Source organism: Drosophila serrata, unplaced genomic scaffold (assembly GCF_035046125.1).
Source record: "Drosophila serrata isolate PLE 108 unplaced genomic scaffold, ASM3504612v1 contig_382, whole genome shotgun sequence".
NCBI lineage: Eukaryota > Metazoa > Arthropoda > Insecta > Diptera > Drosophilidae > Drosophila > Drosophila serrata.
In genome coordinates this window covers 5,863,926-5,878,123 of record NW_028257280.1, presented here as the reverse complement: position 1 = coordinate 5,878,123, position 14,198 = coordinate 5,863,926, and the positions used below count along the sequence as shown (strand labels likewise).

Below are 14,198 nucleotides of genomic sequence, written 5' to 3'. Positions count from 1 at the left end.
AGTCTAGAGCGCCAATTTACTAGAACGTTTCCCTATAAATTGAATTAATTATTAAATTCAATTCATTTCTATATATCAGAATATATGTTTTCCGGAAAAATATCTTAACAAGTCACTTAAAAATACAAAATAAAAAACGCCCCTTGATACATACGCCTATAATTCCGTATAAAAAAACTATCTTTATAGACAGAACTACAGCTTTAAAGGTTTGATTTTTGTAAAATATTACAAATAAAATATTATTTATAAAGCAACACACAGTTGAACTCCTTTACTTTGTAATTTATATGGCTTATAAAACTAAATTGGCATTCAAGAAAGCAAATTTTATTACTTACTTTCATTCCCACGAGGTTTAAATAATTCCTAATAAATAAACAATTTATAAAATATAAATTTAAAGATATTTCCACAAAAGCTTACCTTATCATCATATAAATTAATTCAAACGTGGCGCTCCGAAAGCTCTTTTACAGGGTGTTTCGGAAAACACAAAAAGCTTTTTCCTCAAATCATATATCAGCCAAAGCATGGAATGATAACCATGAAATCCACACCCCTTCAAAGGGTTACCACCCCCAATCACGCATGTGATTCTGCACAATGCATGTAATATAACCAAATTTTGAAATGACAGTAATTACGGCAACACATGAAAAATTTACGCACCAAATTTAAATATATAGCCAAAAAATTAACCCCCTTTGGCACATGTGGACTTCTTTGGAGAAGGGTAAGGCCTTGTGTTCAAAAATTACAATTCAAATCCATTAAAAAGCATACGGCGCCAGCTTTTTAATTAAAGAGATTGAGTAAACACAGCATGGTATTACAAGGATATCTCATTCAACCATGTAATGCAGCCTTTTATGTCTGCCCTTAATCAGCGGGTTCCTGCAGGATAACTGCGCAGCCAAGGATTACAGATCGAACACATGCCACGATGAGAAATAAATCCCCTTTGGCGCTGATTAATTACAACACAATAGAGAGTTGACTTAATTGGAATTGTAAGCTTATTTTTTAAATGTTTAATGTTTATTCACGTTACGCTCTCTAGCTCATTTAAAAAAACCCATATCTTCTGCACGACAGAAGCGCGGCGACTTTCCCAGATGAACCGACGAACCCTCGCGAAATCCCTTACGAGAACCCGCTCTAGACATTCAGGTAGTTGTCGGGGAATTCGAAGGTAACGTCGCGGCCAGTCAGCTTCTTGTAGACCGAGGTGAAGGTGTCAACCTGAAGGGATAAACAAAAACAAGCAAGATTAGTAATCAGATTCAGGAATTAATATTTCAATTGTACAGCTTCCGTGACCTCCACTGCAGCAGTAAGACTGCAGTGAAGATATCGTACGGAAAGCTGGATTAATCTACCGCCGATATAGGAAGTCCCAAGCCACCAGGACAAAACGGTGCTTGGGAGGCAAAAAGGCGGTACTTAGAGTGCATCATGGTGTTGTTTTTGGTTTAAATTATAAGAATGTTGCATACATTTAGTAACGATGTAGTCCTGGCTAATTTGGACGCACCATTATGGAGTGATTAGTTGCTTTAGTTTGCGTTCTGTTTGACAATCGCTGAATTATAAAAAACATCCAGCAAATAACACAAGAACGGTGTATACAACTATAGTTTTAGAAATATATATGATTGTGGCGCGCATTTAGTAATGAAGTAGCCCTGGCTAACGTCGGCTCAACATTGTGGAGTGATTTAGCTGCCATTGTTTACTATGCGTTCTGTTTGACAATCACTGGACTATAAAAGAGCATCCAGCAAATAACACAAGAACGGTGGATATATTTCTACTAAAATTGATAAACTATAGCAAACAGTTAGTAATGAAGTGGTCCTGGTTATGGTCGACCCATCATTATGGAGTGATTAGTTTGCTTGATTTATTATGCGTTCTGTTTGACAATCACTGGACTTGGATAAGACATCCAGCGAATAACACAAGAACGGTGAAGAGATCATAATATACAAGAGATTTATGCATGTGGCATACATTTAGTAATGCTCAATTCCTGGCTAAATTAGAATAAACATTATGGAGTGATTAGCTGCCTTTGGTCTGCGTTTAGTTTGACAATCACTGGCTTTGGATATAAGATCCAGCAAATAACACCAAAACGGTACTAACAAATCTAATAACTATACAATTTTAGTCACTATTTAACATTCCTATTTCTATATCTCCATAAACATGTGTTTCATATTGTGTGGTATAGATGTGGCAAACATTTAGTAATGCAGAAGCCCTGGATAGTCGGCTCAACATTATGGAGTGATTAGTTGCCAGATTTCTATGCGTTCTGTTTGACAATCACTGGTTTTGGTTAAATCAACCAGCAAATAACACAAGAACGGGATAATGTGACCAGAATGTGGCCAATATTTGGAGATGCAGGACTGCAAAGGCATCTATTGCCTGCAATAACGAGTTATTGGCCCTGGTGCTCTGCGTCCCCTAGCGAAAATTACGCTCCATGGCAGAGGAGAGCAAATATCGAGGGGACGAGCTATACAACACACGATGCACTCGTTGGTATTCACTGAATTGGTGCTAGAACTCACTTTGTGTTCGATGGTGGTCTGCTGGTTCTTGTCCAGGTGCACCTTGACCAGCTGGGAGCCATCCAACTTGACGCGGATGCGCTTGCCCACGATCTCGGCGGGGAAGACCAGATCCTCCAAGATGGCGTCGTAGACGGCCGTCAGGGTGCGGGAGCGCGGGCGCTTCTGCTTCAGGGGATTGCGGGCCTTGCGCGTCGGCTTGGGCAGGATCTTGCGCTCGCCAATCACGACGACGTGCTTTCCAGAGAACTTCTTCTCCAGCTCGCGAACCAGGATGATCTGGATCTTCTGGAACACCTTCTGCTGTGGAATGGGCACGTAGATGATGACGGCCTGCGGGAAAGAGACGGGGAAACGTTTGGGTTAATGGGTTCGTTGCCAGCTGAGCAAACATACCTTCTTGCTGCCGAACTCAATCTCGCGCGCACGGGTGATGTGCAGGTCGCGCAGGTAGGGCTTCAGGTCGCTGTTGGCCTCGAGTTCCACCAGGGCCTGGGCGATGGACTTCTCGAAATCATCGGGATCCGCGCCGCCGGGCTTGATAATCTTGGAGCCGATAGCCATCTGCAAGGGCACCAACGCTGGTCAGTACAGAGACACACATAACTCAACCCCGAAAACCGCTTTCGCACAACGCAGCCGCCGCCAACAAATCGCCGGCAATCGGCCTTATTCCGCCAGCATAGCACCGTGCCGCAACTAAAATCTCCATTGTCATTCATTACATTAACTGTTTGACTTATTATTTCGCAGCACTGCGCTGTGTTCGTCGCGGTTTTCGTCCATTTTTAGGCGTCGCTAAAAAAAAGTACCACCTTTGTCGACTATTTTGACAGGAAAGGAAGTCGTCGAAAATGACAACCCCGAGCTGTCAAAACATCGATTGCGCTATCGATAAGAGGACGCTATCGATTGATTATTACCATCACGATAGGAAAGATAAGAAGAAAATAAATGTAAAAGAACTGCCTTTTTAACATAAGTACCTAAATCTAAATCTATTACAGCCAAAATACTTAAATGTTTTATTAAAATGGATTCAAAGTATTTTCAATGTTCAATAAAAATTGATAGAAGTTGTTAAAACTTAATCGATAGTCTTCTTTGTCGACTATTTTGACAGTAAAAAAAGTCGCTGAAGGTGGCAGCCCCGAATTGTCAAAACATCGATAAGACTGACATACCGATTTATTTTGACCATTGCCATAGGAATGAAAAAAAAAGAAAAATAAACACAGCCAAAATAACTAGCTTTTTACAAAATTGTTTCAAAGTATTTTTCGAGAAGCAGTCAAAACTTTGTCAGTTATATGTACTCGACTATCGCATTAGTTATATATTAATATTCAATAAAGGTTGGTAACTTTGTTTTAAAACAAGGTGCGAAACTTTGTTAGGTCATCTGTTTGGTGTGCGTCCACGATACATAAATGAACAATGAAACCTTTAAAAATGTATTTGATTAGTTTAGTTTGCTTACCTAACTATAATGAGTACTTATTTAAAAAACGTTTTAACATGTTATAAAGGGCTTACACCATTAAAATGCTACAAAAATCAAATTATTATAATTCAATGGTCGTACCTAAAAACATGCGTGAAATCTTGTATGGAAATTCCCTTATAATGTAATCAATTTTTGTACTTGTGTGTACTTTTTTGCCAAGAAAAATCCCCTTTGAGACCTTATCGGCAGCGCATTCGTTTGTCTGAATGTTCATCTATAAAAGCCAATGCCTCTCTTAACAAAATCATCAGTCAGCTCAATAGTCACTCAGAAGCATCAGCTTATTTTGCTCTTTTCCTAACTATTAAACGGTTTGAATTAAAAAACCATGAACTTTTACAAGATCTTCGTCTTCATCGCCCTCATTCTGGCCATTAGCTTGGGACAATCGGAGGCTGGTTGGCTAAAGAAGATTGGCAAGAAAATTGTAAGTTATTTTATTTAAATATTTATAGTATATTATAGATACATTTATTTCTATACAGGAACGCGTTGGCCAGCACACTCGAGATGCCACAATCCAGGGTCTGGGTATCGCTCAGCAGGCCGCTAATGTTGCTGCCACAGCCAGAGGTTAAATTCAAGCACCGGTCATCGAAATACAACTACTTTATTTAATAACTTATTTATTTAATGAAAACATAAGTCAATAAAATGTTTGAAAATTTAATCATTTGGTACATTCTTTATATTTTTTTAAAACGGTAAATGAACTCGGAATTAAGGAACTTTAAATAATTTTTTAGTTTGAGAGGTGACAAAGAAATTTTTACAGCTATATTTTAAGCCAAAACTTTAATCCAGAAAATGTAGAAAGGGGAAAATGAAACAAAAAAAAATACTTTAAAATTTACATGACAAACTAATCTTCCGGAAAGCCCTACCAAAACTTGTAGCTCAAAGCGTATCCAATCTCAGTTGAGTTCCTTAAGTAATAACATTTTCTCTTTTCTGTTTTATAAATATTATTTTAAGCTTACCTTGCCAACACAGAAAAAATGCAAATTGATTGCCGGTTTGATATTAAACAAATACATAATAAAAAGTATATACAAAATATTATAACTTTTGAAAAACTTGTTAACACTGCCAGAGGATAATTTATGAATATACAATATATAAAATTTAATTATTTATTTACTTTTAATAACATAATATTTATCAGTATAATAAAAATATATATGTTTACATTAAGCTTGTAAACCCTTAAAATTTGATTATGAAATTCATAAAACCTAAGTCAAAAATTCATTAATTTCAATTCGGAAAGCTTTCCTATGCCAATTTTTTGCTAGGTTAACAAATCTGCATACTCAATTAATAGTTTTAAAAAATGAAATTATTTGTCAAATTTTGACAATTTTAACGATTTAAACCCTTATCAAGTTTTCAAATTTTGAAAAATTTTGATGTTGATCAAGAATATATATGATTTATGGAGTCGGAAATGTCTCCTTCAGTGCGTTACAAGCTTCTGAATGAAATGAAAATACCCTACAAGGGTATAAACAAAGAAAAACCCCCAAGTCCAATAACTGTCAAAGTTGTAAAAAGCAATCCCAAGCAGATTTGTTTCCTCTCGTGTACTTTTTCTCTGCGAAAATCCCCGTTCGTGCCTTATCTGTCTGATGTTTACAGGTTGTCAATTCGCCTATAAAAGCCTGAGCCCTTTCTATCTCAATCATCAGTCGTTCAGTGCTCACTGCAACAGAAATATCAAAAGGATCAGATTAAACTTATTTCCCAGTCAGGAATAAACAAGAAATCTCACCATGAACTTCAACCAGATCTTTGTTTTCGTTGCCCTGATTATGGCCATCTGCTTGGGACAGTCTGAGGCTGGTTGGCTAAAGAAGATTGGCAAGAAAATCGTAAGTCCTTTCAAGTCCTGCATTTTTTTGCATGAACTAATTAATACACTACCTCTTCTCAGGAGCGGGTTGGCCAGCACACGCGGGATGCCACCATCCAGGGTCTGGGAATTGCACAGCAGGCTGCAAATGTTGCTGCTACAGCCAGAGGTTAACAATGATCCTGATTATATTTAAAACTATACTTAAGAAACCTAATTTATTCTACTATGGCAATTGTATTCATCCTTGTTAATAAAAAAATCTTCAATGAAAGTTATCTCTCTTCTTTTTAAAATATTTATACCTTGCATTTAAATATTAAAAATTGTATTTTTTAATAATATATAAATGCAGTTGTTGTTTATAGAAGTCTAATACGTAATCAACATTTGAAAAATATAATGACCATAAATGTAATGAAATATAAATTCCTTTTTTTATTATATATCTTCTACACTTGCAGTACAGTACTTACAGTACTTACTCTACACTGTAATGTCTTTGCCTGTCAGTAGGAAGCTTGTAAAGCAGTGAAGGAGTCGTTTCCGACCCTATAATATATGTACATATATTCTTGATCAGCATCAACAGCTGAGTCTTTCTAGCCATTTCCGGAGGGAAACAAAAATTTTGAAAATTTTTTAAAAAACTTATAAGGGGTTTTGTTAAAATTGTCAAAAGATGATTTGTTCAACATATAAAAACTAGAACAGAAGAACTTTCCGAATTGAAATTAATGCATTTTAGGTTTAGTTACAATTTTTTAAAAACTTAGACTTACCCACAAAAAAGTTCCATATACAAATCTTGATTTCTTAAATATAATTATAGTTTAATTTTAAATATAAAATATTTATGCCATTAATTAAAATATTTTAAGTCTAATTTTTTAATAATGGATGCATGAAGCTCTTGTACATAAAACGTTCATATGCATTTAACATTTGAAGAAAATATTAAACTAATAATATGATGAAGAAATTGACTTTAATCATCAGAAACCAGCTTTAGTTTTAAAGTATTTATTTTAATTTATATTCAAGATTGCTATGAATAGAATTAACACAAATAAAAAATATATAAATAAATAATATCTATAATCGGAGTTGAAATAAAATGTAATTAAAAACATATTGATAGAGTCTACAAAGTTCTTTAAAGAGTATCTTAAAGATTCTTTTTATAATTTAAAAAATATTCTTTCAGTTCAAAAAACAAAACAGGTCGACTTTTTAGAAAACATAGAGTGCTTCCCCTTAATTAAAAGAATGAAAACCCCCAAATCTGATATGGATTGATTAGTGTGATTCCAAATGAATTGGGCTCCTCTTGTGTACTTTTTTACAGAAAAATCCCCGCTTGTTTTTAACCTTCCGATGTCTTTCGAGCTATCAGTTGGGCTATAAAAGCTCCAGCTCTTTCTGTTCCAAGCATCAGTCGTTCAGTATTCACTGCACAGCAAAATCAAAAGGATCGCTTCGCAACCCCTTCAAAACCAGGAATAATCCAGCATCCATCTCATCATGAACTTCAACCAGATCTTTGTTTTCGTCGCCCTTATTATGGCCATCTGCTTAGGACAGTCTGAGGCTGGTTGGCTAAAGAAGATTGGCAAGAAAATTGTAAGTCCTTTCAGGAACTGAATTTTATTATAGGAACTTATTAATACTCTATATTAACAGGAACGCGTTGGCCAGCACACTCGGGATGCCACCATCCAGGGTTTGGGAATTGCTCAACAGGCTGCCAATGTTGCAGCTACTGCCAGAGGATAATTTATGAATATATAATATATAAAATTTATTTATTTATTTAATTTTAATAACATAATATTTATCAGTTAATAAAAATATAAATGTTTACACTAAAAGCATTTGAATGGAGTAAAATAACTAAAAAGATTCAGACATTTTAAGAAAGGATGCAAAAACAAAGAGTTATACTTTGTATACTTTGCAATATTTTGCGACTTTAATGTTTCTGTAAGAAAAGAGATTTGTTTAAAATACTTTGAAATTATATTTTCTTTCTTAAGGGGATACTTTCTTATATTTGAATATATATTTCCCATTACTTTTGTATTGCTGTATCACTTAAAATTAAAATAAATTAATGGCAATTGAAAAAATAAATGCATAGCTAATTCTAGTCCCACTGATGCATTGCATTGGTCAGGTGATAGTTTTCGGGTCGAAGGGCACTCACTATCACTACCACTATCACTTTCGATGTTAACAGCTGGGAGGCCGCGGACCAAATGAGGCCAGAGCGGCAGCAGCGCCTCTATTTATAGTCCGTGAGTAAAGAGAAATGAGAAAGTGAGAACGAGAGAGTAGCAGCTATCACCGTAGATAGGCTGAGAGGGATAGAGAGAAGGAGGCATCTCTAGAGATACACAGAGGGAGCTAGACATACCTAGAGAGTGAGAGGGGGAGTTTTGTATTTTCATCTAGGTTTTATTAAAGCTATATGATATAGTCATTCGATCCGGCCCGTTCCAGCTTATAATTGTGAAAGTATATAAGTGTAGTCTGTATAGTATATAAAGTTTCATTTCGATAGCATTGAAATTAAGAGATTAGTTTGAATAGAAACGGATCGGCTATTGAGGCTGATCAAGAATATATATGATTTATGGGGTCGAAAATGACTCCATCACAGCTTTACAATCTTTTGACTAAAGTTAAATTACCTTGCAAGGGTTTAATTATATGTTGTTTTGATTATTGAAAACAAATTTCTAAATTTGTGTTTGTCAATTTTTATAAAAAAGGGCGAATAAGTTGTAAAAAATAATTGATTTTTATCCTTTAATTTATTTTTGTATTCCCTTTTATATAATATGAAACCCGTAGACGTTCTTCAATAAACAATTCTTTTAAAAATACAAAGGGATACATAAATATTTGTGCTTGTTTTATTTGCTTAAATTTTTAAATTGTATAAAATAAAATAAATAGGGCAGTCTGATTAAGTGCTAAAGCACTATAAGATTCGACTTCAACCGCGTGCTGTGGCTGCCACATTGGCTGCTTGCTGGGCAATTCCAATGACCTGGATAGAGGCATCCCGAGTGTGTTGGCCAATGCGTTCCTGATAAAATTGAAAAAAAATTTATATATTAATTTTAATTCATAACATCTTGTAAATAAAATACTTACGAGTCTCTTGCCCAGCTTCTTCAACCATCCAGCTTCCGACTGTCCCAAGCTGATGGCCAAGATGAGGGCGACAAAGAAGAAGATCTTGTTGAAGTTCATTGTGAGATAAAGTTGGGCTTATTTTTTCTTAATTTAACAAAGAGCTGATGCTGTTGCAGTAAACACTGAGTGACTGATGATCGAAGCTCGCAGAGATTTAGCTTATATAGGTAAGCCAACAGCGAGAGATGCTGGGATGCTGCAAAGACGGGGATTTTTTTAGCTGGGACAAAAGTTCACCAGATGGAATCGGGTCGGAACTGTCATAGATCGTATGCTGGCACTTGTTATTTTTTAGGATGTGTGGCGCCCTAAGATACTATCAATATAGTTTATAATACATTTAATATTTTGTAAGTTAAGAAACAAAAGGTGTCGTATTTATAATATCTATCTATCTATATATTCTATAATTCTTATCTATAATTCTATAATTCATGTATATATTTTTTTATTTATTACAATTTCATCTTTTCTTTACATTTGTAAGCATTTTTCAGAAGAAATATATTATCGACAAAATGAATTGTTATAAATTTCACTTTTACCTATCAAAATGTTATAAATATATGTAAAATACTTTTATCAAAATTTTCTACGAGTACTTCCCCAGTTAAGCATTCCCCAAAATGAATCAACTTTTCTTTTGCGCCCATTGAAAATCCCCTGTCTTATCAATTTCACTAAGAGATGCTGTTGGGATTGTTTTGTTTTTTTTTTTTTTTTTTAATCTTCTCTATTATTAGTTCGGTTATCAGTAGCTCAGTTATCACGACAATAACTATATAAAAAGGTCAACAACTTGCACTTTTTCTTTTAGAGGAATAAAATAGATTCTTGTAAACTTCAACAAGATTTAAATCTTTGTTACTTTTATTCAAGGCTTACATTAATTTATTATTTAATATCCTTCTCTATTAAAATTAAGTTAAATGTATTATTTTACCAGAAAAATTTTACAAAATATTATACATAGCAACGAAGAACTCAGCAATTTCCTGAACTTAAGAAATCCCCTTTGTCAACATGGCTTTGACATAACCATAAAGTAAACCACATACAATATATAATCCCCTCATTGAAACCTAATTCATTTAAATAGTTTTGGGGGCACAACATGGCAAAGAACAAAAAAACCTTATAACCCATAAAAAATCCGGGAAATAACGCCAAACATTTGAGCGGCAAGCAAAATGAATTAATCAGCAAACACGTTTCACTCGGCTTCCCCCATTAAAAAACAGAAAATAAAAAACAAACACAACTGCGGATTACTCAATGGGTTGAATGATCGTAGAATTGATCATAGAACTGAGAGGGAACGATCTACTGACACATACGCAATACCTCGAACTAGACTTAATTAATTAATGACTTGGTGAAATGTTAGTCAACAGCTGCTACTATCAATGGAATGTCTTCACTTAGAAAAGTCCCTTATGTGATCTTTGCTTAATTAGGGCTTGAAATACATGGAATATAAAAAATATACAACAATCCCTATATTATAACTTTTACTACAGATTAGTTTTATGAATGGAATTTCTCGCGTGTAAAAACCACACAAAACTCTGTGATCCCACAGAATGGGAACCCGCACACAAGTACTATGGATCCGATGACGTTTTGTCATTATGATTCAAGTGATCGATCAAGCACACCTGATTCTTTCTTCTGGCTATTTATTCGCAGTATATAATATATAAACATTGCGGTTCTCTCTTTATCAGCGGCTTTCGTTTATCAATTTCTGCTTCGCTGTGAATCCCAGGGAAAAAGTTCCCCCCGAACTGATGATTACTTCCCTATCAGACCAGGGCAAGGCAAGGCCAAGATGCTCAAACATTGAGCACATCCATTGTCTCCAGGTGGTCTTGGCTTCGGGTAATCAGTCAGAGTCGGGAATTTAGGTTCAGGGAATGCCTGTTTATGTGATTAGTCATTTTGGGTGGGATTTCTTACATCTGAAAAGTAGAAATAATATAGTATGAATCAAAGAAATTATAAAACTATAAACTATTAAAGTGATTCAAGACAGACTAATTTTCTTTAGGCTTTTTAGAACCCAACTCACCCCCTAGATACTCATTTTGAAACCCATAGTAAAAGATACTCAATCCTACTCTAAAAACCTAAGATTATTTATGGCTTCTCCTTGATAGAGTACAAGTATCCTGCTACCTCCACTTTATAGTTGAGTAGTTGAGCATCTTTTGGTACCAGTTGCGGCATTTACTGACTTACTTACGCTACTGTGAGCTCTATCAACTTAATACCCAGGATGAGCTCGAGAACGAGCATGAAGATGAGACCGAGGATGAGACTGATACTGAGAATGTGGCCTCGTCCTGGCAGTTATGACGCAGGACTTGCTCCCTCCTCCTTTTGTGTGTCTCCGGCTGCCACTTGTAGCTGTCACTCAGCGGTTAATTCGAGCGATTTTATTTACATTTCTGCAAGGGCAACAGAACCGGAAAAGGAGCAACAACGAGGCAAAGTCAGGGCCCAAGATGAATAAAGCGTTTTTACTTGTTAAGGAAATTAGTGGCATATCCTGACAAGGCGCACATCATCCTCGGAGCTTCCTAGTCTCTTTAGATTCTAGCTTCTATTTACCCGACTTCTCACAGCACCCCAAAAAATATATACATATATGTGTGTTTGCTTTCCCTGCTGATTTAATTCATTTGTTGTCTTTGCTGCCAGTCTATTGTCTGCCCCTCAATGTTGGTTTTTTATGGTTGAAATTAAAGTTACATTTACGTGGTGGTGGTTTATATTATTATGTGTCGATGCCAGGCCATCCCCCTCTTAAAGGATCAAGTACAGTTGCGAAAGTGCTTAAAGCAAGCCTTACAGTTTATAACTTTAAATTTTGATGGGTATTTAAAATTAACGAATCGAAAGGTACGTTTTCAAATTAGTTTAATTAAAAAACAGATTAAAATGGAAACAGAACTTAGTTAGGAGCATGGCAAATGAATAATATTTTAAACTAATAAAATGTAGTATCTAAATTTAACTAGTCTTAATTTATGTCTTAAATATCTCTCAGTAATGATTCTAACAAATATTTTCTAGTATTTAAAATTAATATTTGCACATTTGTAACATTTTTTCACTTCATAATTTGATGTCTAGTAAATCTATACATTTATGAGCAGCTGCTCAAACAGATAACCGATGCAAGTCTTCTTTATTATTTAGCTGGGGATCCACTTGAGTTTTTTTATTTTCCATTATGTAGGTAAGAAAAATCCCCTTCGTTGCCTTATCACCAGTTCTTTCTTTGCTATAAAAGCTGTGCCTCTGCCAAGTCCAGTCATCAGTCGCTCTCTGTTCTCCAAGCAAGCAGATATATCAACGGCAATTAGTATTTTATCATTCTGATAATCCAGGAATTAAAATCAGCAAATCTTCATCATGAACTTCAACAAGATCTTTGTCTTTGTGGCCCTCATCCTGGCCATTAGCTTGGGCCAATCCGAGGCTGGTTGGCTTAAGAAACTGGGCAAGAGAATTGTAAGTTAAAACTTGTTTTAAAAAATATATTGAAATATAAAAACTAACCCTCTTTTTATGCTTCTAGGAACGCATTGGCCAGCACACTCGTGATGCCACTATCCAAGGCCTGGGAATTGCCCAACAAGCTGCCAATGTGGCAGCCACCGCCAGAGGTTGAGGATGCAACATTCGCCAGAGAATTCTCCTAGGATAACCTGCTTTAATTATAAACACTTATTTATTTGCAATCACATAGAAATAAAACATATTAGAAATTACATCCCCGTCATTTACATATGTGTCTGAGCTTGATTACACTTTCCCAGGGTGGAATGTGCATTACGGGTTTTCCCACAGTTTTCCGGATACTTGTCGGGCTTGCAAGTGTAAGAGCTCCCTTGGGCCATAGACCCTGTGCTCTCCGGGTCCACCTCTTGTTGGTGGTCATTTCGGGCACAAAACGCGTTTAAATGTCAAAACACTTGTGAATGTGAACCTTTTTTCTAGGGCGGTCCCGGAGTTTTTGGGTTGAAGTTGAAATGGGTCCTGCCCTTGGCCCATGTGTGCTGTGTGTGTGGTGTGTTATGTTTTGTGTGTTCGGCTGGTAATTTGCTTTGATTTACTTACATGAACGAAGGTCGCGACACGTGACCGCAGAGTTTACATTAAATTATCGAAGCTCCTTGTGGAAATGATTAAACAAGTTTTCGCGAAAAGAAAACAGAGGTAGTGTGAGTAATGAGATTGGAATATTCTCGAAGGATACTTGAAAATTAATGAGTTTTTGAAAGCAGTGCAGCTTAATTGATAGCTAGGTAAATCCATATTCTAATCACATTTTTATTGGACCTTCTCGATGATTTTTCTTCCCTTTTTATATACCTTAAATTTAACCTGAAATTCGATTTTGAAAAAACCCGCATCCGAATCAATTTTAAAGACATTTCCAATGTCGCCCGTTGGCTGAGGTCTAATTACATGGCATCTCCATCGGATTAGGCCAACTCGCCTGGGAAATCGACCAGCTTGGGAGACTCGACGCCTCTGGCTGAAAAGCGCTAAAAGCCAGAGCACATGGTCTGAATTATTGACAGATTAGGGAACAGCATCATTCTCCTGCCGCCAGTCAATCATTATCATTTGAAAATCCAACTTCTGAAAGGCTCTAACGCGGAAGGTGGGAGGTGACAGGAGCCACCGTGGCAGCTGCCAAATGATTTGAATAACAATAAAGATCAGCTTTTGTCTAATTTATGCATTGATTTCCTCTCTTTCTCTATAGCTGTAATAATCATTTTGAAATTACATCATAAAAAAAGGAGACTGGCTTTTACCGCCCGCCCGTTGCGCGGAGATTGTAAAATTTTTTGAAAATTTCATAAGCGCAAATCCCGGAAAAATCATGCGTAAGCCCCTCGAAACGCCACTCGAGAATATGTTGGAAAAAAATTGTGTAATATATGTAATGTGCGTCGCAGCTTCTAATAGGGGAAAATATATATGGTGGACACCCCGCTAGGTTTCCCCGTTCAAAATCCCACTCTACTCC

At 36.0% G+C, this 14,198-nt stretch overlaps 6 protein-coding genes and 5 non-coding genes across 11 annotated transcripts; 4 read left to right on the top strand and 7 right to left on the bottom strand.

Annotated features, from left to right (window-relative positions):
* Positions 1-1,019: 1,019 nt before the first annotated feature.
* RpS7 (ribosomal protein S7) lies at positions 1,020-3,426 on the bottom strand. The gene is made up of 4 exons (XM_020956050.2): positions 3,401-3,426; positions 2,982-3,149; positions 2,586-2,918; positions 1,020-1,245 (listed from the first exon to the last, which is right to left on the bottom strand). Exons 2-4 carry the CDS (start codon positions 3,147-3,149, stop codon positions 1,162-1,164), a joined length of 585 nt encoding a protein of 194 aa, XP_020811709.1. The 5' UTR covers positions 3,401-3,426; the 3' UTR covers positions 1,020-1,161.
* Positions 1,487-1,625, bottom strand: LOC147642591 (small nucleolar RNA psi18S-1377). The gene has a single exon (XR_015273493.1). It is a non-coding gene; the product is annotated as a small nucleolar RNA psi18S-1377 (small nucleolar RNA).
* Positions 1,657-1,802, bottom strand: LOC147642590 (small nucleolar RNA psi18S-1377). The gene has a single exon (XR_015273492.1). It is a non-coding gene; the product is annotated as a small nucleolar RNA psi18S-1377 (small nucleolar RNA).
* On the bottom strand, positions 1,829-1,973 carry LOC147642589 (small nucleolar RNA psi18S-1377). Its single transcript, XR_015273491.1, has one exon. It is a non-coding gene; the product is annotated as a small nucleolar RNA psi18S-1377 (small nucleolar RNA).
* On the bottom strand, positions 2,004-2,144 carry LOC147642588 (small nucleolar RNA psi18S-1377). Its single transcript, XR_015273495.1, has one exon. It is a non-coding gene; the product is annotated as a small nucleolar RNA psi18S-1377 (small nucleolar RNA).
* Positions 2,238-2,378, bottom strand: LOC147642587 (small nucleolar RNA psi18S-1377). The gene has a single exon (XR_015273490.1). It is a non-coding gene; the product is annotated as a small nucleolar RNA psi18S-1377 (small nucleolar RNA).
* Positions 3,427-4,252: 826 nt separating the features above from the next.
* On the top strand, positions 4,253-4,762 carry LOC110186635 (cecropin-2). Its single transcript, XM_020955894.2, has 2 exons — positions 4,253-4,519; positions 4,578-4,762. Exons 1-2 carry the CDS (start codon positions 4,421-4,423, stop codon positions 4,668-4,670), a joined length of 192 nt encoding a protein of 63 aa, XP_020811553.2. The 5' UTR covers positions 4,253-4,420; the 3' UTR covers positions 4,671-4,762.
* A 1,010-nt stretch (positions 4,763-5,772) lies between these two features.
* On the top strand, positions 5,773-6,218 carry LOC110186437 (cecropin-A2-like). The gene is made up of 2 exons (XM_020955619.2): positions 5,773-5,963; positions 6,026-6,218. The coding sequence occupies exons 1-2, from the start codon at positions 5,865-5,867 to the stop codon at positions 6,116-6,118; spliced, it is 192 nt and encodes a 63-aa protein (XP_020811278.1). The 5' UTR covers positions 5,773-5,864; the 3' UTR covers positions 6,119-6,218.
* A 1,150-nt stretch (positions 6,219-7,368) lies between these two features.
* LOC110186438 (cecropin-A2-like) lies at positions 7,369-7,815 on the top strand. The gene is made up of 2 exons (XM_020955620.2): positions 7,369-7,567; positions 7,628-7,815. The coding sequence occupies exons 1-2, from the start codon at positions 7,469-7,471 to the stop codon at positions 7,718-7,720; spliced, it is 192 nt and encodes a 63-aa protein (XP_020811279.1). The 5' UTR covers positions 7,369-7,468; the 3' UTR covers positions 7,721-7,815.
* A 1,025-nt stretch (positions 7,816-8,840) lies between these two features.
* LOC110186692 (cecropin-C-like) lies at positions 8,841-9,284 on the bottom strand. The gene is made up of 2 exons (XM_020955960.2): positions 9,107-9,284; positions 8,841-9,038 (listed from the first exon to the last, which is right to left on the bottom strand). The coding sequence occupies exons 1-2, from the start codon at positions 9,203-9,205 to the stop codon at positions 8,946-8,948; spliced, it is 192 nt and encodes a 63-aa protein (XP_020811619.1). The 5' UTR covers positions 9,206-9,284; the 3' UTR covers positions 8,841-8,945.
* Positions 9,285-12,467: 3,183 nt separating this feature from the next.
* LOC110186659 (cecropin-C) lies at positions 12,468-12,927 on the top strand. Its single transcript, XM_020955923.2, has 2 exons — positions 12,468-12,667; positions 12,735-12,927. Exons 1-2 carry the CDS (start codon positions 12,569-12,571, stop codon positions 12,825-12,827), a joined length of 192 nt encoding a protein of 63 aa, XP_020811582.1. The 5' UTR covers positions 12,468-12,568; the 3' UTR covers positions 12,828-12,927.
* The last annotated feature ends 1,271 nt before the right edge of the window (positions 12,928-14,198 follow it).

Excerpts from the sequence above, each read along its gene's own strand:
- RpS7 (XM_020956050.2), bottom strand. The coding sequence starts at position 3,149 with ATGGCTATCGGCTCCAAGATTATCAAGCCCGGCGGCGCGGATCCCGAT. Across the intron at positions 2,919-2,981 it reads TTGAGTTCGGCAGCAAGAAG|GCCGTCATCATCTACGTGCC; the intron begins GTATGTTTGCTC and ends TCTTTCCCGCAG. Across the intron at positions 1,246-2,585 it reads AGACCACCATCGAACACAAA|GTTGACACCTTCACCTCGGT; the intron begins GTGAGTTCTAGC and ends TTATCCCTTCAG.
- LOC110186635 (XM_020955894.2), top strand. The coding sequence starts at position 4,421 with ATGAACTTTTACAAGATCTTCGTCTTCATCGCCCTCATTCTGGCCATT. Across the intron at positions 4,520-4,577 it reads AGAAGATTGGCAAGAAAATT|GAACGCGTTGGCCAGCACAC; the intron begins GTAAGTTATTTT and ends ATTTCTATACAG.
- LOC110186437 (XM_020955619.2), top strand. The coding sequence starts at position 5,865 with ATGAACTTCAACCAGATCTTTGTTTTCGTTGCCCTGATTATGGCCATC. Across the intron at positions 5,964-6,025 it reads AGAAGATTGGCAAGAAAATC|GAGCGGGTTGGCCAGCACAC; the intron begins GTAAGTCCTTTC and ends ACCTCTTCTCAG.
- LOC110186438 (XM_020955620.2), top strand. The coding sequence starts at position 7,469 with ATGAACTTCAACCAGATCTTTGTTTTCGTCGCCCTTATTATGGCCATC. Across the intron at positions 7,568-7,627 it reads AGAAGATTGGCAAGAAAATT|GAACGCGTTGGCCAGCACAC; the intron begins GTAAGTCCTTTC and ends CTATATTAACAG.
- LOC110186692 (XM_020955960.2), bottom strand. The coding sequence starts at position 9,205 with ATGAACTTCAACAAGATCTTCTTCTTTGTCGCCCTCATCTTGGCCATC. Across the intron at positions 9,039-9,106 it reads AGAAGCTGGGCAAGAGACTC|GAACGCATTGGCCAACACAC; the intron begins GTAAGTATTTTA and ends CAATTTTATCAG.
- LOC110186659 (XM_020955923.2), top strand. The coding sequence starts at position 12,569 with ATGAACTTCAACAAGATCTTTGTCTTTGTGGCCCTCATCCTGGCCATT. Across the intron at positions 12,668-12,734 it reads AGAAACTGGGCAAGAGAATT|GAACGCATTGGCCAGCACAC; the intron begins GTAAGTTAAAAC and ends TTATGCTTCTAG.